This window comes from Syngnathus leptorhynchus, chromosome 1 (assembly GCF_054491065.1).
Source record: "Syngnathus leptorhynchus isolate UIUO chromosome 1, UIUO_Slep, whole genome shotgun sequence".
Classification (NCBI taxonomy): Eukaryota; Metazoa; Chordata; class Actinopteri; order Syngnathiformes; family Syngnathidae; genus Syngnathus; species Syngnathus leptorhynchus.
Window position 1 is genome coordinate 14,821,915 of NC_141195.1, and position 27,653 is coordinate 14,849,567.

Below are 27,653 nucleotides of genomic sequence, written 5' to 3' on the forward strand. Positions count from 1 at the left end.
GTTACACAATAAAGATTTTTAAATATATTCATTTTTGTCAAGCTTTACAACTGCTTTTGGTCAGGATTCCATTAATATAGTTCCATCTGGCCAAATATAGTATTTGTGATCACATTACTAATGTTAAAATAAGATGACTACGTTTATTTATATAGCCCTTACTCTCAAGGTAGTCTCAAAGTGTTTGACAAACCCACAGTTGGGAAAAGGAACATTCCAGGATGAGCAGACTGCATTGGATGGTAAGTAGGCAACATCAGTCACACACAATACATGCTGTTCAATGTTTGTTTAAATAACATAAGAGTGGTGAAGGTAGAAAAAGTGGTCCTCCTCACGTCCTATTCTGATTGGTTGATGGATGGATTGGTTGATTTTTACCCAATTTTCTTGCTTTCATCTGTTGGTAACAGTTCCAATGACCAATCAACGTTTGATGATACAGCCGAAATCTCACCAGCTTCTTGTTTTCAAATTTTTCCAGTTGAATCTGAAATAAAAAAACATATACAGGAAATATATGTTTTTTAATTATCGGCAGCTAATTTGACATTTTTTGAGGCGGCGTGGGTTAATCAGTTCATAATGTTATATTTCTTCTCAGTTAGGCATCAGCAATTATTTTCCGAGCAATCCGTTTTTGTGTTTTGTGTCTTCATTTTGCAAGTACTCATCAAAATGAGTTTTGTATAATTGATAGTATATATTTTTTCCTTTTGTACTTAAGTACATTTAAGTCTGTTCTTTTTTTTTTTTTTTTTTTAAAGGAGAAGACTACCATTCTTCTCTTTATGTCATCTCACCTTCAGTAGCAATGTCTGATTGCTTATTCACGCAGGGAGGAGGCGGGGCGTTCCTCTTGGCTCTTCTTAACTCTGATGCAGTGGATTTCTGCAGCCAAACAATATTTGAACCCTCACACCATGATTTTCTCGCTGTGTCGACATCAGCCTACCACAGACCTGTGAGTCTCTGAAATTGCTGAGGTTGTTGGGAACACTTTGGGATACACTCATGGGGGGAAGTGGAGCTCGTCTCTTTTGGCGTCCCGGCAAGGTGTTTGAATACGAAATATCCTGCTCGTTCACGTCAGCAGATTTTTCTTTGAGAAGGCCAGAAGAAGATCTCACAATCCTTTCTTTCTGAGGGGAATGATACGCATGGGATTTATTGCGATTGTCTGTCTCAGAATGCACACAATTATTTAACCTACAATTTCAGCTTTTTTCTTTAGTCTCCGGCACAAGCTGAGGAAGACAATGTTCTCCTTCTCTTTCCTTTTCTCCGTGGGTACATCCATATGACGTGCAGCACTACGATTGGCTATTGACAGACAAAACAAAAGTAGTGAAATGAACAAATAGCATGTTCAATTTTGTTCAAAGAAAAATATCTTCAGCAAACAAAAACTTTCATATGTTCATGTTCTCCTGGCTCTTTCCGAGTCTGTTGCGGCTTACCTACTTCATATGTACAGAGTTGATAAAGGTTGACCAAATGATCGTTGTCAGCTGTGTCCCGAGCAAACACCTCCCTTATTCCAAGCTCATTTAAGGTCTTGGCAGTGTCCAGTGACTCTTTGGACTGATAGTCCCTCAGAAGGACAGTTGTTTCAACTCTCAACTCGCACTTGTCGCACACCAATGGAAGAAGCGTCTCTAGGGGCAACCGGGGGTTCACTCTCAGCACGGTCTTCTGGGACTTATTGTAATTGATCAACAGACGTACTGTGGCCTGCAAAGTACAAAAGGTGACAAATGGGATGTACATTTGTATCTCTTCTTTGACACAAAATGATTGGACTCTGCTGGAAGTGTTCCATGGGCAAAAGGTAAAGGTCATCATTTAGACCAAAAAAATATATAATATACTGCTAATAGTTATTTAAAGCTATTTTAAATATAATTAGTGAATGAAGCCCGGTGATATTATTTACATTTTTTTTTCCTTTGTTCTCTATTTAACAGTTAACAAGATTGTATAAACAGAAAAAGTTCACCTCAGGCACATAAGGCTTTTTGATTTTGTCTTCCATTCTTTCAGGTTTCAGCACATTTGCCAAATGTTTGAAGTCAAATATTCGTCAGGAAAGTCAGTCAGGTTCAGGTGGTAGCTTTAACAAATTGATGCTACTTCGCCCATCACTGGCACACTAAAAAGAAAAGTGCATTTGTCAAAGAACCAAATACATCACAGCAAAAATCTAAACAAAACAGTTGAAACATGAGTGGTGGCTATAGACAGTACAACATATCAAAGTTGAGATACCTGTCTAGCACTTCTGGATAATCTTCACACAGAAACTCGCCTTCATCTCTCTCTGTGGTCTTGAACAATCTCCAAATCAGCACCTACTATGAGGAGGAAGAGTGTTTGTGTGTGTGTGGGGGGGGGGGGGGGGGGGGGGCATGGTATTTCCATCCATTCCTTGTCTGTATCACTTATCCTGTTGCAAAGCCCAGGAAGCTATTTTAGTTTACTTCAGAGCAAGATGCCCAAAAAAAAGTAATAATAAGATTATATACTACACATAGATACATACATAAAACTATTTGCAAGTGTTCATTAAATGTTGAAACATTTTAATTAAACTCACCAGCATCTCGTGATAAAATAAATAAACTTTTAAATAAATAAACAATTTGAATGAGGTGAATTATTAAAGAAAATGTCAAGCTAAATTGCACAACTAATATTCACTTAAGGAACAAACTGTATGGAAGAAATCAATCTATTTCATTCAATTTAATATCTGTACAATTTTGAAATTCAGTCCATTGCTGCAAACCAAATGAAACAAAGAAACCCTTGTCAAATATTGAAATGTAGATTTCATTCTCTTAATACTATAGTTGGATGTGAATGTCATCTACCACTGGACAAGTTCATTCAAACATGTTGTCTGAGCAGTACAGTAAGTCTCAGTTCCAAATCAGATTAAAGGAGAGACGATTAGTGCCTTGAAATGAATGTCTGTGCATGTAGAATCTCTCAATGAAATAAATATAGATGACATATTTATTTTACCTGTATCCATGGGAACCTCTTATTTTTCTTGTAAGATGTCCATGTGTATAGGATGAGATGAGGAAGACAGAGGGAAGCACAAGCACAAGCTCAAGCACAAGGGTTGTGTCTGGAGTAATCCCTGTTTACCATAAATCTTAAACCACGCCTCTTTCTTTTGCATGTCTGAGCTCATGCCTTTCCATGTAAGCAGTCTTTTAGGCGTGCGCTGCATGCACATGGGATGGGAAGACATTGAATGAAGCTAAGCGTTCAGTTACCTGCCTCTATTTTCGAATGGTGCATTTTTCTCTTAACCGGTTCATCTATTTTCTTATTGGACATTGCATTGGTGCTATCTTGTGGCATATTAAGGTGTTACAGTAAGAGCACAAAGCAGGTGATTCTTTTTTAGGGAGTGTCAGGGAATAGTGAATTTGGGAATCATGAACTGGGAATGATGGTTTGTGTGAGACCATTTACATATGGCCATGCCAAGTTGAAATGTAGCAATTTGATCTTGTAATTCAGCTACCTTGGTTCTTTTCTGACGTGTGAAGATTGCTTGAAAAGTGAGTCACATGTTACAATGAGATGAACTGATTTGACCTTTCCATACAAACCTCAGACATCTTGAGTCAAATGTCATTGGAAACAAGACATTTGTCCAAATAAAGAAAAACATATCTAGTAAGATTTTAATTAAATCTGGACCAGATTAATTCAGTTTGTATATTGAAAGAGATGACAATTGACCATTTGATCTCATTTTCTCGAGCCATCTTGTGAAAATTCCACTGCGGCAGAGTCTGAAAAGTGCCATGTACCTGGCAAGTTGATCTTTGACCACCGTTTCTTCTGTCAAAATGGTTACGGTACATATTGTCCATGGTTAAATTTCTGTCAAATTGCAACAAATCACTTGACTTATTTTGTCTTTGCACCTATCCGGATTTATAAGATTATAAGACTTTTTTTTTCCACATTTTTTTCCTCTGCTTCTTATGAATAATGCAGCTAAGTCGCAGCTTGCTGCCAATTACTTTTGTGTATATTTTACGACACACGGCAGAATTCATACCGCAGCACTAATTGTCAAGATGTACACTCCTCCTTGAAAGGTATTGGAACAGTGAGGCGAAAGGGGTTTTGGAAAAGCATGTATAGTTTATATTAACTGCAAGCACACTTCCACAGAGAAAAAAAAAAACTGCACAAGTGGTATTTGAAAGGCAGCTCCACCTGATTAGGAAGGAAAGTGTCAAGTCGAAAATAGGACCAGACAGGACAGGAACAGTAAGTAATAAAAAAAAAAACGTTTTAAAAAAAAAAAAAAAAGAATCCAGGAAGATAAAGCAATAAAAAATACTCTTAATAGAAATTGGACCAGCAGTGTCCGATGCTTTATCCTCCAAAGGCCAGATACAGAAAAACTGACTGATGCAAATTTGCAAAAATCTTGAACTCCATTCGAGAGGCTGCGACTTCAGCAATATAAGTTTTGCTCAATAAACACTTGCAAAATTCCACGGTGCACTTTCAATTACAGCAATTATGCATCTATTCAGTAGGCACCAAACATCAGATGGACGGCTTCAAATGTTCTCCTCTGCATTTTCGTGCGTTGGTTTGATGGCTGTTCACCCGTTTGTGGAACTGGTTGTCACATTTGTTGTGGCTAACATGAGTTTAAAATGAAACAATGTGACGAGATAGACTGCATACTGTAAGCACTGACAAAAAGTGATGAATGCAAGTGTTAAGCACCTTTTTGCCTTCTTGTCTCTTTCCTAAAATAAGTTTTTGTTTTACAAAGCGAAGCAGCAATTTCATTTTAGAGGTATAAGGAATGATCTTTTTGACTCTTCTAAGGATGTAGCTCATTTTAACAGAGGTGGCAATAGACACAACCTGCACACTATTCCTGCCTAGTGTGCGTGCAGAATAGACATGAAAGAAGTCTGCAGAAGCTTCCTGACGCAATATGAAGAGCTAGCCAACAGGTGGCAACATTTCCTAAGGCAAAGCGAGAAGACTTATTTTGAGTTTTTTTTTTTTTTATATGATCGCAGTGATTATGCGCGCAGTGACACCGCCTTGTCAGATAAAAATGAGCAAATAATCTTAAATAAAAGCAAAACAAAAAAATAATTAAAAAGTAAATAGGAAAAATACAGTTCAAATTTTCGTCGGTATGTTTTTCTTCCACCTGACAGCAGGTGGACTTGTACTCCTCGCGGGTGCGTTGTTGACGTCCTCCAAGGGTTCGTCTGATGCCACCATTGCACGTCCATTGTGCTCAAGCCGAAGCTCCGGAAAGCGATGAAAATTGATTAAGAGGAATATTTGCTTCTAATAAGACACAAGACATTCGTCTCTTTGGGGGGGATACGATTTCGAGATGCGTTTGATCATTTATCTTATTTGTCCTGCCTATCAATCCGGTTTTAAGAAAAAGCCAAATATGAGATGGAATTTTATCTTAAGCGCCACTTGCGGAACGTCGTAGTAATGATGGTGAGTACCTGTCATCTTCACCTTGACGTGTGACACCTTCGAATTGTTCATTCATTAAGAAAAGTCTAGAAAACGTCGCTTATAGTCGCCTGGAGTCAATAACAATTAAAACGGACATTAATGTGGTGATTTAAACTGAAGCCTTTCAGGGATCTTCATTATTTTTCGTATTTCACGGATCTGCATTAATCGTGTGAAATCTGTTTTCAACCTGTTGTGCTTTTGACAATATTTTCCGGTGATGAGCTGCCAAGTCAAACAAACAAATGGAGAAAAAAAAAATCACTTCCATCGCACGGTTTGTTTTCTAATCAATGCATACAACCGTGACTCATTCATTTTGTCTCCTCTTGAGATGGAAATATAAGTGAGGTGTAAATATAGAATTCATTGACGAGGACAAAATGGACGAAAAATAACACCGGGCTTCCTATATTAGCCTCCTGTCAGCCACCATTGCGTCAGGCCGAGATAAAACGTTGAGACATAATCATTTCAATGAGCGATCTGGATGTATTTTTAGTCATAGAAAATAAAAGCTATATGTCTATTTTCAGACAAGTGGCCGCTCCCTTTTTTAGTGATGTATTGTGAGCAAATAGACACACATCTGGCATGGACACGCCCAGAATCCTTTCAGAGATTCACTAGCAAAAAGCATCCTCAAATATTGAACTGTAATATGTGCCGCTCTGATTATTGGTTTGGTGTTTATTCTAGGACTTGTTTAGAATTGTTAATGGTTTGTACGTGTCGTTTTACTGCGTTGAACGACGTGGTTTCCGGGCCTGGGTTTGGATCTCTGTGTTTGCCACTAATTGTTGGCTTCAAAGCCTCAGTTGGTTTTATGACTTGGTTGTAAGGAGCAGAGATGGTGGCAATAAAGTGCAGGCTTGGGATCAACGTTAGTGTCCACGAGTACCTGTGGCCAAGTAAATAGCACGCTGTTTTAAAAACAGCTCACATGATGTTCCATTTCTGGGAGTTATAGAAATAAAGTGTTGCATATTAATGTTGTTGTACATTTATACTATATTGTTTGTGTTTAGAATTGTATTGATTATATTCGATGTTATGTCCTTATATTATTTATATGATTGTATTTTTTGCTCCTCTTATATTATTGTCAGGTGCATCGACAAGTGGTGGGGGTCAAACAAACAACATACAATGGCACATATGAAGCACATACTGTCAGAAAAATTATTATCATGCATGATATGATCTGGCACAAGCCAACTAATCACCCTGCATTTCCTTTTTGTGCTGCAGCTCCCTAATCCAACTGAGCCACTCTCGACTTAAATGATCAGGATGACAAAATGGCCCAGTTGCTGGTACCGCCTGGTCCTGACAGCTTCCGCCCCTTTGTCCCGGAGTCTCTGGCTGCCATTGAAAGGTGCATCGCCGAAGAGGAGGCCCGGAGACCTCGGGCAGATCGCCGCAGTGACTGCGATGATGAAAATGGGCCAAAGCCCAACAGTGACTTGGAGGCAGGAAAATCGCTTCCTTTCATCTACGGTGACATCCCGCCAGGTTTGGTGTCTACTCCTCTGGAGGATTTGGACAGCTATTACAGCAATCAGAAGGTCTGTTTGAATCAATCTTTGAATTTTCCAAGCAGACAGTTGCTGTTGAGGAGGTAGAGCATGGACGTAGTATTGTTCTGGCAGCGCACCATTGTTCACTACTTTTTAAGAAGAATTATGGGATACATTGAGGGCACAGCACTGAGTTCAAGCATGACAAGAAATCTGAACATTATGTAGGTGATACAAGGGTGTGAAGATGGAATACTATCCTAAAGGTGACACAAGTCCTCAAATAGAAGAATATTAGATTCATAAATGTGGTGTCCCGGTCTACCCAGTTTTGGGACAATAGTCAAATAACATCAAGATTACATTAAAGGGGAACTCAAGTGTGTTTTATACTGTATTGTGACAGATTACGTGTTTTCTGGCTTCGGTCACATGATGTTGGTAATGTGAGCCAGAGGGCACTTTGACAATCACTTTCAGTCGATAGCAGAGGGTAGTCGAATGTCAAAATATTTGACTCTGAGATGGATGAAAACGGCTGGGTGAATTAATCTGCTGAAAAGGAGGGTGAAGCGAGGATGGTTGATTTTTCACAAAAAAGTTAGCATTTTTTATTTTATCCATTCATTTTGGAGAACTAATGAAACTACAAATGCCTTTAAAAACGCCCACTTTTAATGACTAATTAAACCCCTCCCCTCCATGTCTGGTTGATGACATCATCGAAGGAAGAGATCACAATTTCCCCATTGGAAATCATTGTAAAGACTATCGCTTAAAATGTACAAAGCAGCTATCTATCTGAATTGTTCATACGCCGTAATATATTCAGTTGATAAGGGGAAGGGTTCATTTGACTTGCATTTCCCCCCGAAGTCCACGTATGGGGTACCACGTCCGCCGCCTATCCGAAAAGGAGGCGTTTTAAACGACCAGACAGAAAAGCCATTGCAGAATAGAAAGGCGTTACGTCAGCCCTCCGAAATTGAGTTGGTTACTAAATGAGCTTCTGTTTGTGTGGGAAGTCATGTTTGCTCCAGGTTTTGAATGAACAAACCTTTATTAAATCAGTCCCCCAGGCTGCTGTTTAGTCTTATTACACACGCATTCACACTCACGGTTGGCTAGATGATTAATAATGTCTTGTCTACTTTTTGTCTCCTTTTCAGACTTTCATAGTATTGAATCGTGGGAAGGCAATCTTCCGTTTCAACGCCACTCCTGCCTTATACATCTTAAGTCCCTTCAACCCACTTAGGAGGATAGCTATTCGAGTTTTAGTACACTCATATCCTTTGAAAGTGTGTTATTGACAGAGCTTCATATAGACTGAAACGTTTATTTGACAAAATGAGATTCAGATGTTCTCAATGTCATTCTGTGAGTGGCTCGAGCGAGTAGGATTTTACAACCACTGTGCATTTAAATGCAAGTGATGAGCAGATCTTGATCTGTGATATGATTTACTTAATTCTGATTTATTATACTTTAGAGAGCTTGCACGGTGCTTATGGTGCATCAGGAATGGATGTGGGGTGGAATGAGTTTTCCAATGTGTTCCTTAACTCTTGTGTTTCAACGATGTTCAGCGTGTTGATCATGTTCACCATTATAACCAACTGTGCTTTCATGACCCTAAGTAACCCTCCAGAATGGGCCAAGAATGTAGAGTAAGTCCCTTTACCCTCTTTTCAATTGAGTCATTGCCTCTCTGAAACTAAGATAATGGGGTCTATTTTTGTAGACAGGCGCACATGCACTTGGCACAAAAACCGCTGCAAGTCTCGTTCACCATGTTTGGAAATCAGGCAGACCGCGCTACGCCTCTCTGGGCATTCCAGCAGACATTTTCGATTACAACCCCCAGTGCACCGGCAACACTGACAATTTGGTGACAGAAATTAGACTAGACTTTCGACCATGTGAAACCAGGTCAAAGTTGTGGCGCAGGTGGTGTAACACGATGAATCTGTGCTCCGGTAGTTTGTGCGGTGGATTTGTTTGTATTTCATGAATAAATATGACATTGGGGTACATCAAACCCTCGGAATAATTACGGAAATCAATTCATGGGATGTATATTCCTGTAATATTTAATCTATTTTTAAAAGCACATCCCTGATCATGGCACAACGTCTTGCAGTTCCTTGCAAGTGTACCTTATGCACACCCATCTTCTGCATTTTTAAAGTACTCTACTTGTGGCCCTCGCTTTACCTTATTGCTTTGGTCGTCATGGTAACAAAAACTTGATCACATACAACATAAACATGACATTTGGCAAGTGCAGTCTATTTTTAATATACTATTTGTCGTTGTTCCTTATTTGCCAGATACACATTCACAGGAATTTACACTTTTGAGTCCCTCATAAAGATCCTGGCCAGAGGCTTCTGCGTGGGGAAGTTCACTTTTCTGCGCGACCCTTGGAATTGGCTGGATTTTAGTGTGATACTTATGGCGTAAGTTTTTGGCGCACTTACACTTTTTCTGCTAATCACTGAGGATGATGATCTCCATTGTATCGTTGTACTTAGAAGAAAACATGCCGGAAGAGGTCATCTTGATTGGGTTCTAATTGACACGAGCGCAGACGTTCTAGTTCTCTGCAATGATGTTGAAATAGCATTGCCAATTCATTTGTTTTAATTTTAGACTGAAGTCATTTTGGTTTCAACTCAAAAGATGAATAGGAGACAAAAAAATCAGAAGTCCAATTTTTATTCCGCTAGATTTCTATTATTTCTAAATCTCCTAAATAATTCCTTTTAACAAAAACTACCTACTTTTCAAGTGAGCAAAAGTATTGAAACAGACCTTAAATTAAACTAAAGAAAACAAAAAATAACAACTCGTAAGGAAAACAATGAGAATTTGGAGTTCATCCTCACCAAAAAATGTCTTCCCCAATGTTTTGTGAAACTGTATGGATTAAGATACTGAAATTCAAATCCCGTATGAAAATTGGGGAAATAATAGATATCAAATGCTTCGGAGGTCAATGTCTGAATCAAATGATGGTCCAAAATGCCTTTACCAACTCATGAGGCTGAGATGCATTTGACACCATTCTTTGTGCAGCTGCACTGCAAGTTGCTTCAATCTCCATTACAATACAATTTATGAACTGAATTAGCCCCTCATGGAGTCAAAGACAGGAACTGGCTCATAACCATGAATGCCCAATGTGCATCCATCGACATTGGAACGAGTGCTGTCTGATATCCTGCTCTTGCCCTAAGGTCCCGGACCATTGAATAGTCACATTTAGTCATTCAATAGTCACTCTCCGTGCTGCTTCTTCCAACATCTTGATGGATTTATTTACTCTGAGCTCAGGAGGTCGATGAGCCTTTTTGTACAGAGCATTCACTCATCTTGAAACTGCTAAATAACGCCTCAAGTATTGTGTATGTTTTTATTATTGTCCCCTGTAAGTGAACACAAAGGGTTGCTTCTTTGAGAGCGGAGCTTTCTTTTCTGAAATGCCTGTATGTGTTTGTGCTCCTTCTTGAGGGATGCTATGTGATAACTGTGCATTTAATTCTGCAGGTATATAACAGAGTTTGTAAACCTAGGCAATGTTTCAGCTCTGCGCACATTCAGAGTATTGAGAGCTTTGAAAACTATCTCAGTGATACCAGGTAAGGCTGCCCTTGTTTATCCTCCTGTGTGTGACCATTTGCCGTTCCCTCTCCTTCTCCACGACCCCTCTCCCCCCCCTGTTTGTTTTTTTATGCTTTGGGCGTGGGTGTCTGTTTTGTGTGCGCGTGAACGTGTGCATCCCGAACACACCTTGCAACTCCCCGAACCCCCTTCCCCTGCCTCGCTCCCTCCTCCCTTACAGATATGTCACAGAGTTTGTGGACCTGGGCAATGTATCAGCACTGCGAACCTTCAGGGTTCTGCGGGCCCTGAAAACTATATCAGTCATCCCAGGTGAGCGCACCATCAAGGCCAAAAGGGCTGATGAAATGCTCACTGCTAAGTGGCATTTTTGGCAACATCTACTCACTTCTGAGCTCATCTTCATTGCAGCCAAGCCTAGCTGCACCGTTTTGCCATCCTTCATGTTTAAAAAAAAAAAAAAAAAAAAAGCTGGAATCTGGCTCCAATCGGCACAGATTGAAAGGATTCCTAGCTTTTAGACACGTAGTAAGGCAGAACGCTTTCTTTGAAATTTATTCTTGCCTTGGGAGCCACCTGTGGATTTTGTGCTATTTCCTTTGTGCATGAAACATTGCAAAGGAAGATTTTCTGGTGGCAAACTAATGTGTGTGTGTGTTTATGTATGTCTGTCAAGTGCGTAATTGCTGTTTGAGGCATGTTATGTTCTTTTATGAGGAGTTGTTCAAAGCACTTTTCATTGCACATTACAAAAATACAAGTAAAGGTAATTACATATTTTACCTCCACAGCCATCCCGAAGTACTGCATTAGTTTGTGGATTAGATTTTTTTTACAGCATTGATAAGCTTTTGCAATGTTACAGTAATTTTGCTTTCAGAATTCATTTTGGAAGAACAGAATCTATCCCAAATGTTTATTTTAGCAAACTTAAGTTTTCCATGGTGGGTTTTTGTGCCCAATTTGTATATTGATAAGCCAACTAACCACTAACCACTTTTAAATGAAATGTAATACTCTTTGAAAAGCTCAGTCTGCACCGGCCTCCTCCCCCATGCCATCATTTTCAAGTGCCTCAAAAACAGTTGTCCGTCCCGGGCATCAAGCTTCAAGTGTGCTTTGCACGCACGCCACTGATTCACATCAGTGACTAAACCATTGCCTTTCATGGATTCTTATTTTATCTGTGATAAACAGTGACCTGAATCAGCGTGTTTTTGATATGACTGTCCAAGACTTCATACATACATACATATACCTCAATCTGGCTGCTTGTTATTTGAACAACTCTCTTAACAAGTTTGTGACAGGTTGTAATTATTGGTCCTTGTGCCATGTCCCACAACCCCTTTCCCTTTTTCCCACCCAGGGTTGAAGACAATCGTCGGTGCATTGATCCAGTCAGTTAAAAAGCTGTCGGATGTTATGATCCTGACGGTGTTCTGCCTCAGCGTGTTTGCGCTCATTGGCCTGCAGCTCTTCATGGGCAATCTGAGGCAGAAATGTGTACGCTTGCCCAATGGCAACGCCACCAACAGCAGCATCATGGATGTCGGCGAAACCTCTCTTTTCAATAGCAGCCTAGCGGAAGTCAACAACATGTTCCCGAACCGCACAGGGTTCAACTGGACCGAGTACATCAGTGATAACAGTAAGCGTGCGGGTTAACGGGGTTCCAATAAGTTTCTGCTAAAGTCATTCGGACTCAGATTGCCCTTCCTTAGAGAAAAGCAACCTTCACAAATGCCAAGCAATATCAGACAAAATAGCGTTTTGAAATCTTTATGAGCCTAGGCACATTGTACGTCAAAAGATTTCACAGCATGCCACCTGGCGAAAATGTAGAAATATATACAGCAGTATTAACTGAAACAGTGATGCAGATCTCATCCCAATTTATTCACACATTAAGTGTGAAATGTTGGTTGTTTAGATGAACTATTATTCTGTTGTCTGAATAAGTGATACACAGATGAATTATACTATAAACAGAATTATATTGTCCATTACATCATAAACAGATCCTCAAGTAAGCTTTATTCAAGGTAAATTGCCTAAGGATTTTGTCCTCCACTATTTGGCAAGTTGCAATATTTATGCATATTAGTAAAGAAGGCTCAAAGTGTGCTAGAGATGGTAGGTCCCTTTTTGTCTGAATGCGTCAAATTGACCTCTGTTTAAAAGTTTCTCGCTTGTCCTTTCTTGCCACGGTATCAAACAACAACTGAACTGACGTGCTGCCTGCGCAATTGTTCACCCCCTTAAGAGCAGCAAAACGAGTGTTTCAAATTTCTGGTGTTTTCTCTTTTTTTTTAGAAAATTACTATTACCTCCCTGGTCGCAGGGATGCTCTGCTTTGTGGAAATGGCACCGGCGCTGGGTAAGGACCTTTGCCAAACCAGCTTTTAGACACTTAACATTTAGAAGCTAAACCTGTGATTTTTCACATTACGATATTTAGCACTCTCAAACGTAAACAATCATTCTGTTGACAGGCTTTGTCCAGAAGGCTTTGTTTGTATCAAAGCAGGCCTTAATCCAGACTTTGGGTACACAAGTTTTGACACCTTCAGTTGGGCTTTCCTGTCTCTGTTCCGACTCATGACCCAGGACTTCTGGGAAAATCTCTACCAGCAGGTTTTTATCATCTGTGGCGCACACCATTGTTGTTGTTATTTCAAAAAGTCTTTGTCACTTCTGATTTTTATCATTTTGGATCCACTAGACTTTGCGTGCGGCAGGGAAGCCCTACATGGTCTTCTTCGTTTTGGTGATCTTCCTGGGTTCCTTCTACCTTGTCAATCTGATTTTGGCTGTTGTGGCCATGGCTTATGATGAGCAGAACCAGGCCACCATAGAAGAGGCTCAACAAAAAGAGGAGGAGTTCCAGGCCATGTTGGAGCAGCTGAAGAGGCAGCAAGAGGAAGCACTGGCAAGGACAATTTTCGTTTGTTTGTAAAATTGAGATGCTATATGTTATTGGGAATGTATTTGGATTATTGCATTTATTCAACAAGAAAGAAAATATAAAGGAGAAAAAAATTATAGCAGTTGAGTGATGGTGAATATACATTTTGAGAGACTGGAACATTGTCTCGTAAAAAAAAAAAAAAAAAAAAAAGCTCATTTAATGCAGATTAGGAAAAATCCCTAGACATTACAAACAAAACCCAAGATATGACATTTCAGTGTATTTGGAAATGATAAGTTTTATTTTCTGAATTCAAATTTCCAGCTACGCAAGTATCTGTGCACAAGTACAAACACCAGCAGCAACACACCGCTCAAGTCTCCCTCAACATTTGAAAACAAGTAAAATTAAGGATGTACATTTAACCCAATAAATAACACCAACATTTTTTAGACCATAGGCTGATTTGACAGTGCTCCCATGACTGCTTTCAACTGCCAGGCTTTCGCTTCATACTCATTTGCGCGAGCCTTTCAGACAGCCACCAGATTGCCATGACAACTGTGTTGTTTTCCCATTGGCTGACAGGTTGCCGCGGCAGCAGCCACGGAGAGTGGCGAGTACAACGGGAGGAGGGGGGCCACTTCTGAGTCGTCCTCTGTGACATCCAAACTCAGTTCGAAAAGTGCAAAAGAGCGACGCAACAGGCGGAAAAAAAGGAAACAGAAGGAGGAAGAGGAGGAAGAGAGGGGAGCATGCAACAAGTTCCGTAAATCTGTAACCATAGACAGCATCAATAGATCTTTCCACTTTTCCATGGATGCAAACCGACTTTCCTATGAGAAGAGATGCTCCTCACCCAATCAGGTACATTTTTCTTAACAGGCTTTCACGTCAGTGAAAAGTGTTTTTTTCATTGTTTTTATTTTAGTAGAAAAAAAATATTTATTTGAAATTGTTATGACAAAATGATCTCAGCATGCACTAGTTTTTCAGCATCATCTTGTGGCAAAAAAAATAAATAAAAAAATGGATGCACCTTAAGAAACTAAAGTGCGTCAGAGGAAAACTCTGGTTGCCAGATATGAGTACCTATTTTGTTCATCACACAGCGATGCTAAGCTCATATCCATGCCTTCCATCGCCCCTGCCAACATAGCCACTACGTAAGGTGTCTATTAACTTGATTTAGTCTGTACTGCATGTCTGTGACAACAGCGACACAACGAGTCAATATGTGTCCCAGTCTTTGTTGATTGTGTCCCAGCACCAGTAAACAGCAACAGTCAATTCTGGAATTAACAGACCTTGACAACTATGATATATTTTGAGTGCACTGAACTCCATTTTCTGTCCTGCATAGAAGAGCCAAAGAAGTCCAATTGTATTCATTTAAAAAAAAAAAAATCACTCTCATCCCTGTGCAACTACTTTGATGATCTTACAGATACTTTCTTTCATAGTCTCTGCTCAGTATACGTGGATCACTCCTCTCCCCACGGAGGAACAGCCAAGCCAGCCTGTTCAGCTTCCGCGGACGAGTACGTGACATGGGCTCAGAAAACGACTTTGCGGACGATGAACACAGCACCTTTGAGGAGAGCGACAGCCGCCGGGGCTCTCTGTTCTTGCCACATCGCCCCGAGCGTCGCTGCAGTGCCATCAGCCAGACGAGCCTCAGGGTTCCTCGTGTAATGCTTCCTGCAAATGGCAAGATGCATTGCGCCGTGGACTGCAATGGCGTCGTTTCGCTGGTTGGAGGAACATCTGTGACTAACTCTCTTTTGCCTGAGGTGACTCAGTTCATCTTTTATCTCCCAATTTTGGAATTCATTTGCTGTGACTTGACTCTAGTTGAACGTAATTTGCCGATTTGCTTGAAAGACGGACTTTCCGTTGACCTGGTATCCATGAGACTCGACTTGCACCACATGACTCAACATGTCTTGCTTGTTTACATTTCAACAACAAACTACAAAAACATGCCAACCTATCCGTATGACACAGAATTTCACATCATGAGGCTCCTGGCAGCTGGCTCGGTTACCTGCCAGTTGATTATAAGCACCGGTGGCTAAAGCCAAACTGTGGCAGGTCTCCTATTTTCTGGACTGGAATGTGACACCTCTGATTACTTGGGAAAATTGACAACAATCTTGATGGACTTGCACGTTGTACCACGTCGTTCTCTCCTGACACTGTGGTTAGTTTTTCCATAAATACCTTGGACTGTGTGTGTTGTTCTCTAGGGTACCACTACAGACACCGAGGTGAGGAAACGACGCTCAGTTGATTATCTCGATGAACCAGGAAGCAGGCAAAGAGCCATGAGTGTGGCCAGCATCCTCACCAACACCATGGAAGGTCAGCTAAGCTCCAAACTTCATTCACTCGTCACATCCCTATAGAATATGAAATTACAAAGATCATATTAGCTGCTGTTTTTTTCTGCCAGTCAGTGATTTCCCCCCACTCCTTTTCAATGTCTCCCTTCCAGAGCTCGAAGAGTCCAGGCAGAAATTCCCCCCATGCTGGTATCGATTTGCTAACACTTGTTTGATCTGGGATTGTTGCCCTGCCTGGCTTAAAATTAAGGAATTTGTCAGCATGGTGGTCATGGACCCCTTTGTAGATCTGACCATCACAATTTGCATCGTCCTCAACACCCTTTTTATGGCCATGGAGCATTACCCAATGACAAAAGAATTCAACAATGTCCTTTCTATTGGAAACCAGGTACCTGCTAATGTTTGAATAACCATCCAAACCCTGTCGGTTGCCTATTGATTAATACAATTATTTTCCTTCTCTTTTTTTCCAAATAGGTATTCACTGGCATTTTCACAGCAGAGATGTGCCTAAAGGTCATCGCCCTAGATCCTTACTATTACTTCCAAGAGGGCTGGAACATTTTTGATGGCATTATCGTCAGTCTGAGTCTGATGGAGCTAGGTTTGGCCAATGTCGAGGGTCTCTCTGTGCTCAGGTCCTTTCGACTGGTAAGGTCACATTTTATTGAAAAAGATGCCAACCACTCTACACCATCTAAATGCAGAGTGTAAATAATGCTGACTTTTTCTTCCCCCCCCCCAACAGCTGAGGGTATTCAAACTGGCTAAGTCCTGGCCAACTCTGAACATGCTGATCAAGATCATCGGTAACTCAGTGGGTGCTCTGGGCAACTTGACCCTGGTGCTCGCCATCATCGTCTTTATCTTCGCCGTGGTGGGCATGCAGCTTTTCGGCAAGAGCTACAAGGAGTTCTTCTGTAACATAAACGATGATTGTCAGCTACCACGCTGGCACATGCATGATTTCTTCCACTCCTTCCTTATCGTGTTCCGGGTGTTATGTGGAGAGTGGATAGAGACCATGTGGGACTGTATGGAAGTAGCAGGACCGACAATGTGTCTGATTGTCTTCATGATGGTTATGGTCATCGGAAATTTGGTGGTAAGCGTCTTCATAATTGTATTTTTTTTAACATCATAATATGTAGTCATAGTTATGTAGCATTCATGAAATTCATGTGAAACTCTCTATTTGTGGTCAAGACGACTGATTAGGCTATGGTACTCAGGCCTCTCATTAATGACAGATACTTACAGTAGTTTGTACATCCAGTAGTTTATAGGAGTTGAAATCTGATCCAGCCCAATCATTCCTGTCTTCTCTTTGCATGTTCTAGGTTCTAAACCTGTTCTTGGCTCTGCTTCTGAGCTCATTCAGCGCTGAAAACTTGGCAGCAACTGACGACGACAGCGAGATGAATAACTTGCAAATCGCCGTGGGCCGTATCCAGCGAGGCATTGCCTTTTTAAAATCCACTGTCCGGCAGTTCCTCCAGAGCCTGTTCTTTGGCGGGGCCGTGAAGGGCTCCAGCCTGCATGAAGAGAGCAAACCCCTAGAAGAACTACACAGCAACGGCAAAGGCAACTGCATCGCCAATCACACAACGGTGGAAATGTCCAAAGACCCTGGCGGGATGTACATTTCAGCCGAGGGCAACGGGCGCCCAGGAGGCGCCCTGGTTGTCGGGGACACGGTTGACGAGGATAGCACCGAAAAGTACCCCATAGACGATTGTCACTACATGTCGTTTATTCACAACCCGAGCCTGACGGTCACAGTGCCTATTGCTGTGGGTGAGTCAGACTTTGAGAACCTTAATACCGAGGACTTAAGCAGCGATTCCTCAGACGTGGAGGGCAGCAAAGAGGTAAGCTTCGACGGCCGTCTCTCTGGCTTGATGTTTTGATCTTGTATTTTAAAATTGAATGGCAAATGACTCGAACCAAAAGTTATGACATGCCTAAATACTGTACCATTTATCAGCCCCAGTGGGACAATATGGTAAGATATCGTGTGGTGCGATCATTGTGTTCCTTCTTACAGGTTGGCACAAGTCAGATGATGTATTTTGCTACAACAATACTATACACACACCATTCAGATGAAATGCGAGCTACATCCGGATAGGGCAGTGTGACATTTGGAGGGGTTCCGTGGTTTGCACGAGGGGGCACCGGTTGTAGTCAGGATGCAGAGCAACATCTGTTTGTTATTATTGCGGGACTTGAATTGTAACTTTACGGATGACCTTCCCCGGCTAATGACTTGGATTCTCTTTGAAGATGACTTGAAAAAGTGATTGTGAAACATCGCAAATGCTGCTAATTGAAATGAGAACTCCTTGAAGAGTGATCTCAACTGACTCCCTATGCTGACGAGAAACAATCTTACTGACGACAATCAAATACGCTATCATTATTTCCCAGCTCCCATTCCATCCTATTATAATTCATTTTTAAGTCTTAGAGCACAATCTATAATGGCACTTGGTTGAGAATCATTGCGTCCACACAAGATTTTTCCAGTGTACCTCCATCGATTGGATCTGGTGGCAGCCTTGGTTCTCTTCTGGCAACCTCAAAACCATCTTGCACTTGGTGTTAACAGGCCTTGAGGATGTCTCCCACCACTTTTACCATTATTTTACAGGTGTTTGGATTCTGCAAAACTTTGAGAAGATTTACAGTTACAAATGATGTGCGCTGTTTATCGACATGATCTCTTATACAAAAAAGTTCTAACACAATTCTGAGCGCAGACATGAGGTTGAATGCTGGCTTGTGGTGCGAGTGACTTACTATTAACTCCCCCCGTTTGTTATTGCAGCCATATCACAGATGCTCTCAAGGTTTTCAGTGAGAGAAGAACTGTAAGATCACTTTATTGTATCATAGCACTAACCATGAGGACTGCCAATGTCATTTACGAACAGGCATTTTTTCCCTCATACTTTTAATGGATTGCCCATTTTCGTCCTTTGCCTGGTCTTGCCCTCCGCCCCCACCCACAACCCACTTTCCTTTATTCCCACCTCTTCCCCATACAGTAGTACAAGTACACACTGTAGTTTGTTGAGTAGCCCTTTTTTTTTTTCTTGGTCTGCAGCTACCAACTGACAATTAGGAAGAATTGGAAGCATATAAAAAAAAGAAAAAATCTATTTAATTAATTTTGCTGTTGTTTAACATGGCTCTGATATATGACCCTAATTTCCTGATTTATTAATTCGTGGATCATGTACTTTTTTTCCATAAGCCGACTAATCTTTTGTTGCGCCTCTGACTAATATTTCCTTTTCAAATCTTGAGTTGTCACTGAAATTGAAATAGAAAACCAAGATGGCTTTTCTGCAGTAAAGTCCAAGACTGGAGGAACTTTGGCACTCTGGAGTGATGACCTTCATAGACGTTAGAAGAACCTTAACACTAAATGAGGTTTTGTTTTTAAAAGTAAATTCACTGTCGTTCTGACGAGGCAAAAGAATCATATTTGTTGTGAATTGCGGCACAATCGACAACCGGTTAGCACTTACGCCTGCCTCACAGTGTGGAGGTGGATTTGGCAATCTAGCCTTCTTGTGTGGACTTTATACATATTTGCTCCCCCCGTGCCTGTGTGGGTTTTCACCAGGTACTCCGGCTTCACATTCCAGAAACATGCACGGTAGGTTAATTGAAAATTCAAAATTTTCTGTAGAACCGTCAATGCAAGAATGTGAGTATGAGTATTTTTCTACGGTGGAAACCATTCAGAGTCCACCATGCCTCTCACCCAAAGAATACTGGGATTGGCTCTAGCAGGCCCTCAACGCTAATAAGGATTAGCGGTTCAAAATTTTTTATAAATTAATGAATAAAAAAATTAAAAAAACATGTATAAGTACATAGATTACTTTGTTTCGGAGTCATAAATCAGGGTCATAAATCAAGGTGCACTTTCTAATTTACTTTTTGATCCCTGAAATACGATGTCATTCCTATGACCTGTGACCTATGATGATGATGGAATGAGGGAAAAAACATTTCATCATTAGTTCATATGTCTTTTTTTCTTTTGGTTTGTAACATATGTTGTAGGGAATTGTTAAATCATATTAATAAATTGAATAAACACCCTTTGGAATAGGGATCCTCCCGTGACAGAGGTACAAAATGTAGTATAACATGCCAAGCTATCCTGCTACAGATAAACGTCTTTCCAGACATCAGCACACAGTTTCCATAAGCCATCAAGGCCAAATGAGTCCCAATGTAGCGTAAGGCAGCATCCTTTCAGAAATCAATGCACACGTGAGCAGCATGCTTCCATCATCGCCATGTCCTATTAGCTGGGTCCCACTACAATCAGGGCTGCTGCACTGTGTAGGATGACATGTTTCAAAACTTCACACAGCAAATGAAAGTCACTTGCTTGCAATACTCGGTTTCCCCCCCTGTCAAAACTGACACGTTTCACATTGCCCACGTGCTATAGCCGCTATATATACATTTACACGTCATGTTATGCCGTATAAGTGTGGAAAAAGTCAAACACTAGACCACATGCTGTCTTATAAACAGTGCACAGTGCTGGTTTTTGCTGGTAAGCTAATGTGGTCATCTATCGATTTCAACACAACAAAATTAAGCTTAAACACCGCTTTCAAGGAATGGAAATATTGTATTTTCATGTCACTGAGGAAGATTGGTCATCAGAACTTTTGATGGGTGGGGTTTGCAGTCAAAGTTCCTTTTGGGGGGGTGGGGGATATTCACGCAAGATAGACTGAATCCAAATTGATCTGGGTTGTTAATTCCTCAGTAGACGTGAAAATACCGCACATGTTGCTTGGTACGATTTCAGGCTTGAACTGATGATGCACTGGAATACTGCATGCACTCTTCCTCGAAGTGAGGTCGCATCAAACGTACCCACAGTTGCATTACAGTAACGTCCAACTCTCCATGTCATGTGTTGCTATATATGATATGATTCGAACTTTCACATGGATGTCTTGAGAAAGCCTGTAGGTACATTTGATCACATTTGCATGTGATGACAGAGAGGTGGACGTTTAAAAGTCGTCCTACTCTGTTCTGACAGTGCTTACTCTGAGAGGAAAAACACCAGTAACCATTGAAGGACATTTGGTTCTGGAACAAGTCAACATTTGCAATGTCACGCTGTGCACATTTTCTTGTCCGTACAGAAACTCAACACAGAGCCCCAACATCTTAGCTCTTCGGAAGGAAGCACTGTTGATATTCGCCCTCCAGGAGACGGGGTCGATTCGGTGGAACTGGAGCCGGAGGAGTCAATGGACCCAGAGGCCTGCTTTACCGAGGGTGAGATGACTACGAGTATGATGGATAAGGAAAAGTGGGACGGGACTGCTCACGTGATCGGTTAAACTCACATCTGAGTGACAGTGAATAGAAATGCTCATCAGGTTAGAAGAAAAAAAAAAAATAATCTGAGTCTGTATTCATCTATCTTAATAATTGAACCTGGCATTTTGTCTGACTGGGCTGCAATTTGTAATGTGCAAAAAATTCAAATGATAGACTTCCCATACTTAAGCTATTTAAAAAAAAAAAATTTTTTTTTTAATTGCTACTCGCGTCAGGGCTCAGGCCCGAGTCCCTGAATACAAAAGTTACCTACACCTCCAAACCACACACACTACATACATATATGCAACTGTTCAATGCTACTTGTGAGGCTCTAACTTGTGCTGTTGTAATTACTTTCATGTTACATGCCCAACAGCATACAGTGGTATGCGTTGTGGTCGCCAACACCCGAACAATTCATTTCTGTGGTCTGTTTCATTTATGTTCAGGATGTGTAAGCAGATTTCAGTGCTGCCAGGTCAATGAGGAAGCAGCCAGGTTTAAGAGTTGGTGGACACTCAGGAAAACTTGTTTCGTAATCGTGGAGCACAACTGGTTTGAATCCTTTATTATTTTTATGATCCTGCTCAGCAGTGGTGCACTGGTGAGTTTAAATACCGTTTCATTCAAAGTCCAGTCACCCCCCCCCCCCCCCCATTGGAATGTATCATTTTTGTTCTTCTTTGCTCAGGCTTTTGAGGACGTTTATATTGAGCAGAGGAGGACCATCAAAACCATGCTGGAGTATGCTGACAAGGTCTTTACTTATATCTTCATTCTGGAGATGCTGTTGAAGTGGGTGGCCTATGGTTTTGTCAAGTACTTCACCAATGCCTGGTGCTGGCTCGACTTCCTCATTGTTGACGTATGTACACTGCTCTTTGGTTGAAGTTTGGCTTATTCCTTCCACATTTTTTAGAGCCTAAGGTAGTCAACGTGCTGCCTCTGCATCTGACTCCAATAAAAGATGTCACATTTCATGTTTGCCACCCTGCTCGTGTCCTCTCAGGTTTCCCTCGTCAGCCTTGTGGCCAATGCTCTGGGTTACTCCGAGCTCACCGCCATCAAATCCTTAAGGACACTGCGAGCCCTCCGGCCACTGAGAGCCCTATCTCGGTTCGAGGGCATGAGGGTGAGACTTCCTTTGAATCCAACCTCTGTCAAGTCGCAAAGAAATGTTAACATGTTGAGTTCTCCAGTAGATATCTCGGGCAAAGCTGTTTTCTTTACCAGTCATTGTGTAGCCATACATGACTACGTATATATTTTTGATTACGTACAATGTGTAATTTTGAATTTAACTGCATGTTCTCCTTCCAGTTCAACTCTGTACTTCTTCTATCTGCATGTTTCTCTTTACATCGCTTCTTGACGCTGCTCATTTGGTGCCTTGTAAATGTGACCTGTAATCTTTTTCTTTGTTGTGTGTCTTTTTTCATTTACAGTCAGACAAAATGTTGTGACCTCATCCTGCCTCTAAGGTTTTTTTCTGTTTTGCTTTTTTTCCTATGAAATTGTTAACTTTACTGAATCAACCTTCACCTTCTTAACGGTCTTGTTAGTAAAAGCTTTTTGTGTGCAGACGTCAATAAATGTAGTCTTTGTGTAATGTAAAAATAGTCAAGTGATTAGATGATTATAATGTCCACTTATCCAAAATCAAGCATCTTTTTTTCGGAGGAGGGGGGGGGGGGGATAAGCACACCCTCTCCATCTGAGCAACAAGAAGGTTCTGAGCTTGATTGTATTTTGAACCTGTCCAGGTTGTGGTGAACGCACTACTGGGGGCCATCCCCTCCATCATGAATGTGCTGCTGGTCTGCCTCATCTTTTGGCTCATCTTCAGCATCATGGGGGTCAACCTGTTCGCAGGGAAGTACTACTACTGCGTCAACACCACCACTGACGATGTCTTCCCCATCGAGGTGGTCAACAACAAGTCCGACTGTCTGAATCTGGTCAACGAAAGCGCCCGGTGGAAGAACGTGAAAATCAATTTTGACAACGTCGCTGCTGGCTATTTGGCGTTGTTGCAAGTGGTGAGGTGTTCAAAAAGTCCCAGCATGCACTTTTTATTTGTTCTTCAACATTACAGGCCGGTGGTAATAGAGACCAAACAGTTACTGTTGGAAGTTATTACTTTCCTTTAAAGGGAAAATGATTCATATTGTTCTGCATATGCAAAGAACGGAGCATGGTGAAAGGCAATGACTGACCTAGTGTCATCTGTTGTTAGGCAACCTTTAAGGGCTGGATGGACATTATGTATGCAGCTGTGGATTCTCGCAATGTAAGTTTCATCCAAATGATAGAATTCAATTTTACAGGATAATTTCTCAGTGGATTTGTTTTACAATTTACAAACACCAGTGACATTTTTTTTTTCTTTCTGTCGGCATTGCTCCAGCTGGAGGATCAGCCCCAATATGAAGTCAACTTGTACATGTACATGTACTTTGTCATCTTCATCATCTTTGGTTCCTTTTTCACCCTCAACCTCTTCATTGGCGTTATCATCGACAACTTCAACCAACAGAAGAAAAAGATAAGTCATCTTCTTTGGGGAAATGTCTCAGATATTTTAGGTCTGTGGTGATGACAATCTTTTGTTGTGTTTCCTATACTTTGGAGGGCAAGATATCTTCATGACGGAGGAACAGAAGAAATATTACAATGCTATGAAAAAATTGGGCTCCAAGAAGCCGCAAAAACCAATTCCTCGACCCGCTGTAGGTTTTGGTCACACCGTTGTACGTTCTCCTCCTGCGCTCTGATGATCACGTCGATTCTAATCCATTGTTTCTGTTTCTTGTCTGCTTTGTCTCTCAGAATGCTTTTCAAGGCTGTGTGTTTGACTGCATAACCAAGCAAGCGTTTGACATTGTTATAATGATCCTCATCTGCCTTAACATGGTGACCATGATGGTGGAGACTGACGACCAGACCCCAGACATGGACAACATCCTTTACTGGATCAACCTGGTCTTCATTGTGCTCTTCACAGGGGAATGCATACTAAAGATGATCTCTTTGCGTCACTATTATTTCACCATAGGTTGGAATATATTTGATTTTGTGGTGGTGATCCTGTCAATTGTAGGTAAGGACAGCACTGTCCCCGGATTGGGTTGTATTCAAATCCGCTAATCGGATGTTTTTTTTTTTTACTTTCGCAGGTATGTTTTTGTCAGAAGTGATCGAGAAATACTTTGTGTCGCCGACATTATTCCGAGTGATCCGTCTGGCGAGGATCGGCCGCATTCTCCGTCTTATCAAGGGTGCCAAGGGCATTCGGACGCTCCTCTTCGCCCTGATGATGTCACTTCCTGCCCTATTTAACATCGGTCTCCTCCTGTTCTTGGTCATGTTCATCTACGCAATTTTTGGCATGTCCAACTTTGCCTACGTCAAACGGGAGTCCGGAATCGACGACATGTTTAATTTCGAGACCTTTGGGAATAGTATGATCTGCTTGTTCCAGATCACTACCTCAGCCGGGTGGGATGGTCTGCTGGCACCCATCTTGAACAAGCGGGAACCCGACTGCGATAGTCAAATGGAGCACCCGGGCAACAACTACAAAGGCAACTGTGGCAACCCATCAGTGGGTATCTTCTTTTTCGTCAGCTACATCATCATTTGCTTCCTGATCGTGGTCAACATGTACATCGCCGTCATCCTGGAGAACTTCAGCGTGGCCACGGAAGAGAGCGCCGAGCCACTGAGCGAAGACGACTTTGAGATGTTCTACGAAGTGTGGGAGCGTTTTGACCCGGACGCCACGCAGTTCGTGGAGTACAGCAAACTCTCGGACTTTGCCGACGCTCTGGACCCGCCGTTGCGTATCCCCAAGCCCAACATGATTCAGCTCATCTCCATGGACTTGCCGATGGTCAGCGGCGAGCGCATCCACTGCCTGGACATCCTGTTTGCCTTCACTAAACGAGTACTCGGGGAAGGCGGCGAGATGGATGTGTTGCGCGGGCAGATGGAGGACCGCTTTATGGCATCCAATCCTTCAAAGGTGTCGTACGAGCCAATCACCACCACTCTCCGCCGCAAGCAGGAAGAAACGTCCTCCATCATCATCCAGAGAGCTTTCCGCCGCTACATGATTTGCACGGCCATGAAGAAGGCCTCGGCCCTCTACAAAGAGCAGCTCAAAGAGGGCTTACGTGACCCTGACAAGGACGTGATGGTCATCAGCAAATTCAATGAGATCTCCACCTCGGAAAAAACTGACATGACCCCATCCACAGCTTCCCCTCCCTCTTATAACAGTGTGACAAAATCTGACAAAGACAAATATGAGAAAGAATACTGTGATGAGAAAAAAGACTTTTTGAACGAAGGAAAGAAATAGATACCACACCCCTAGCCCCATTGTGGCGTGCTTGTATGTTTGATTGCTACGAGTTGACGAATGCCCCGAGTAGAGGAGGGCAAGTATGTTGTGTGTACAGTGAATCCACAAGAACATCTGGAGGGACCAAATCATCCAGAAGACACTGCCAGACTGAAAAGATTAGTGCAAACACTTGTGATTTTATGTTTTGGTTGTTTTGTTAACTGACACACCTCTGTGCACTATTAAGTTGTCTGTAGTAAGTACTGCTGCTATAAATACATGATTCATTTAAAAAAAAAATGTCTGTATTACTCAAAACTACTCTGCTTTTTTTCTTCTTTTGGTTGGGCAGGGGATAAAGTCCAAAGACAAGGTCGCATTTAGCGTTTGTGATTCCCCCTCCCTGCCGCTTTGAACTGTGCCTGTCTGTTAAGTGTTGAAGATTGATGAGATGATGAAGCCAACCAAACAGCACCAAGTTTGAAGGACATGCAGCCAACACAGACAGCTAATTGAACAGTTCCACAATAATATCAAAAGACCTTTGAGATGGATGATCCTTTAATGGGTCATGAATTATGAGCCGACTCTAACACAGCAAGTAAGTAACTGTAGTGTATAACTAGCATCCCGGTTTCTGGAGGCGATACAATGAAGCAAAAGGGGAAAATTGTCCCCCCAAAAAAGTTGTGTTTCTATGCATTTATTTCGATGGCCACTTTCAATAACACTGCGGCTGAGTCAGCAACACAGTAACGTAACTGCTGTTGTTGACAAGCGAGCAATCGTTTGTCACGTTCGTCGATACTTGCATGACTCAAACTTTATTGCGCATCTATTTTACAGGCTGTGAGAGGTTTTCACATGTTTTCACAGCACACCACCAAACAAAGATAAAGCAAAAAGTAGAGAAACAGGTTTGCTATCTTGTGGAAGAGCATTTCACCGCTCTGCCTCTTGCAGTACTGTACGTACCTTTCTCTGCCCGACTTTATTTTAAGAGTTAAAATGCAATTCAAACCTCTCCCTGCCATGGCACACGACTTAGAGAAACGGAATGTTTGCAAGCAGATTGAATGATGGCTCTCATCCTTGTAATGGAAACTTGACAAGGAACTTGCAAAAAAAAAAATCCCACTTTTCATTTTGAAAGAATTTCTCTCAACAATACAAATGAACAAATCTGTATTGTATTGCAAAGTTCATCTAATTCCATCCATTTTCTACTGCTTAGCCTGATACTTAGCTGGAGCCTATCCCAGATGACTTTGGGCAAGAGGTCCGTCACATGCACTTAAGTAAACACTCACAATTTTGAGTGCTCATTTCATTCATCTTGGATTGTCTTCAGTTTCACTGGCTTCCTTCCACTTTCCAAAAACATGCATGCAAAAAGTAAGCTGCAATAGGCTGCAGCTCTCTCGTGGCCGATAACAGAATCAGCAGTAGAAAAAAAATGAGTACTGCAAGGTCACACTTTTGACAGCTAAGGTGAATTGTACTAGTCCACGCTAAACTAGACCAATTGATCCAACTCGGAAAAAAAAAAAAACATCTTGAGGCTTAATTTTCTCTATTGCCTCAGGCTCTTTACTAGGAATCAAATGCTTTGTACTGTCCCTTAATATTGACTAATTCATGTTTCTGTTCTCCCACCCAACAAACGAGACACAGTGGTGCTTTGAGCTACGAGTTTCATGTTCCTGAGTCGAAACAATTGTCTCGCAAATCAGCAAGAATCATTCAAGATCTAGAAAAAGACAACACATGACACTGAACGGGGAAAGTATGTCCCCATTAAATAAGTGATGTAATCATATATGAATTATTTTAGGCCAAAGGTTTGTATTGCGCATTGATTTAAGAGCACTTTTGGTATTTCAAAGTTTTATTGTGTGTGAGTGTGCGTGGGATAGAGAGCGTGAGATACTTCCATCCATTTTCTTTACTGTTCATCCTGTTCAGGGTCATTGAAGGTT

The 27,653-nt window shown here is 41.5% G+C and overlaps 2 protein-coding genes across 6 annotated transcripts; one reads left to right on the plus strand and one right to left on the minus strand.

Moving 5' to 3' along the window:
• LOC147062104 (cordon-bleu protein-like 1) lies at positions 1-2,384 on the minus strand. Its single transcript, XM_085928974.1, has 7 exons — positions 2,269-2,384; positions 2,000-2,152; positions 1,461-1,734; positions 1,214-1,323; positions 963-1,142; positions 804-891; positions 1-490 (listed from the first exon to the last, which is right to left on the minus strand). The coding sequence occupies exons 2-7, from the start codon at positions 2,033-2,035 to the stop codon at positions 471-473; spliced, it is 708 nt and encodes a 235-aa protein (XP_085785100.1). The 5' UTR covers positions 2,036-2,152; positions 2,269-2,384; the 3' UTR covers positions 1-470.
• On the plus strand, positions 1,537-25,950 carry LOC147062105 (sodium channel protein type 2 subunit alpha-like). Of its 5 annotated transcripts, XM_085928917.1 has the most exons (28): positions 5,260-5,523; positions 6,796-7,112; positions 8,234-8,351; positions 8,644-8,734; positions 9,398-9,526; positions 10,912-11,003; positions 12,061-12,342; positions 13,008-13,071; positions 13,187-13,328; positions 13,417-13,623; positions 14,191-14,469; positions 15,066-15,395; positions 15,852-15,966; positions 16,100-16,338; positions 16,428-16,601; positions 16,699-17,055; positions 17,291-17,821; positions 21,143-21,278; positions 21,776-21,930; positions 22,018-22,191; positions 22,336-22,458; positions 23,090-23,365; positions 23,563-23,616; positions 23,734-23,871; positions 23,951-24,055; positions 24,156-24,426; positions 24,503-24,712; positions 24,808-25,020. In XM_085928917.1, the coding sequence occupies exons 2-28, from the start codon at positions 6,846-6,848 to the stop codon at positions 24,876-24,878; spliced, it is 5,130 nt and encodes a 1,709-aa protein (XP_085785043.1). In that variant the 5' UTR covers positions 5,260-5,523; positions 6,796-6,845; the 3' UTR covers positions 24,879-25,020. The 5 variants fall into 5 exon arrangements, with proteins under 5 accessions (XP_085785018.1, XP_085785027.1, XP_085785043.1 ...); XM_085928892.1 differs by lacking the exon at positions 5,260-5,523 and adding an exon at positions 1,537-1,831 and having other exon boundaries at positions 24,503-25,950; XM_085928901.1 differs by lacking the exon at positions 5,260-5,523 and adding an exon at positions 1,537-1,750 and having other exon boundaries at positions 24,503-25,950.
• Positions 25,951-27,653: the final 1,703 nt, after the last annotated feature.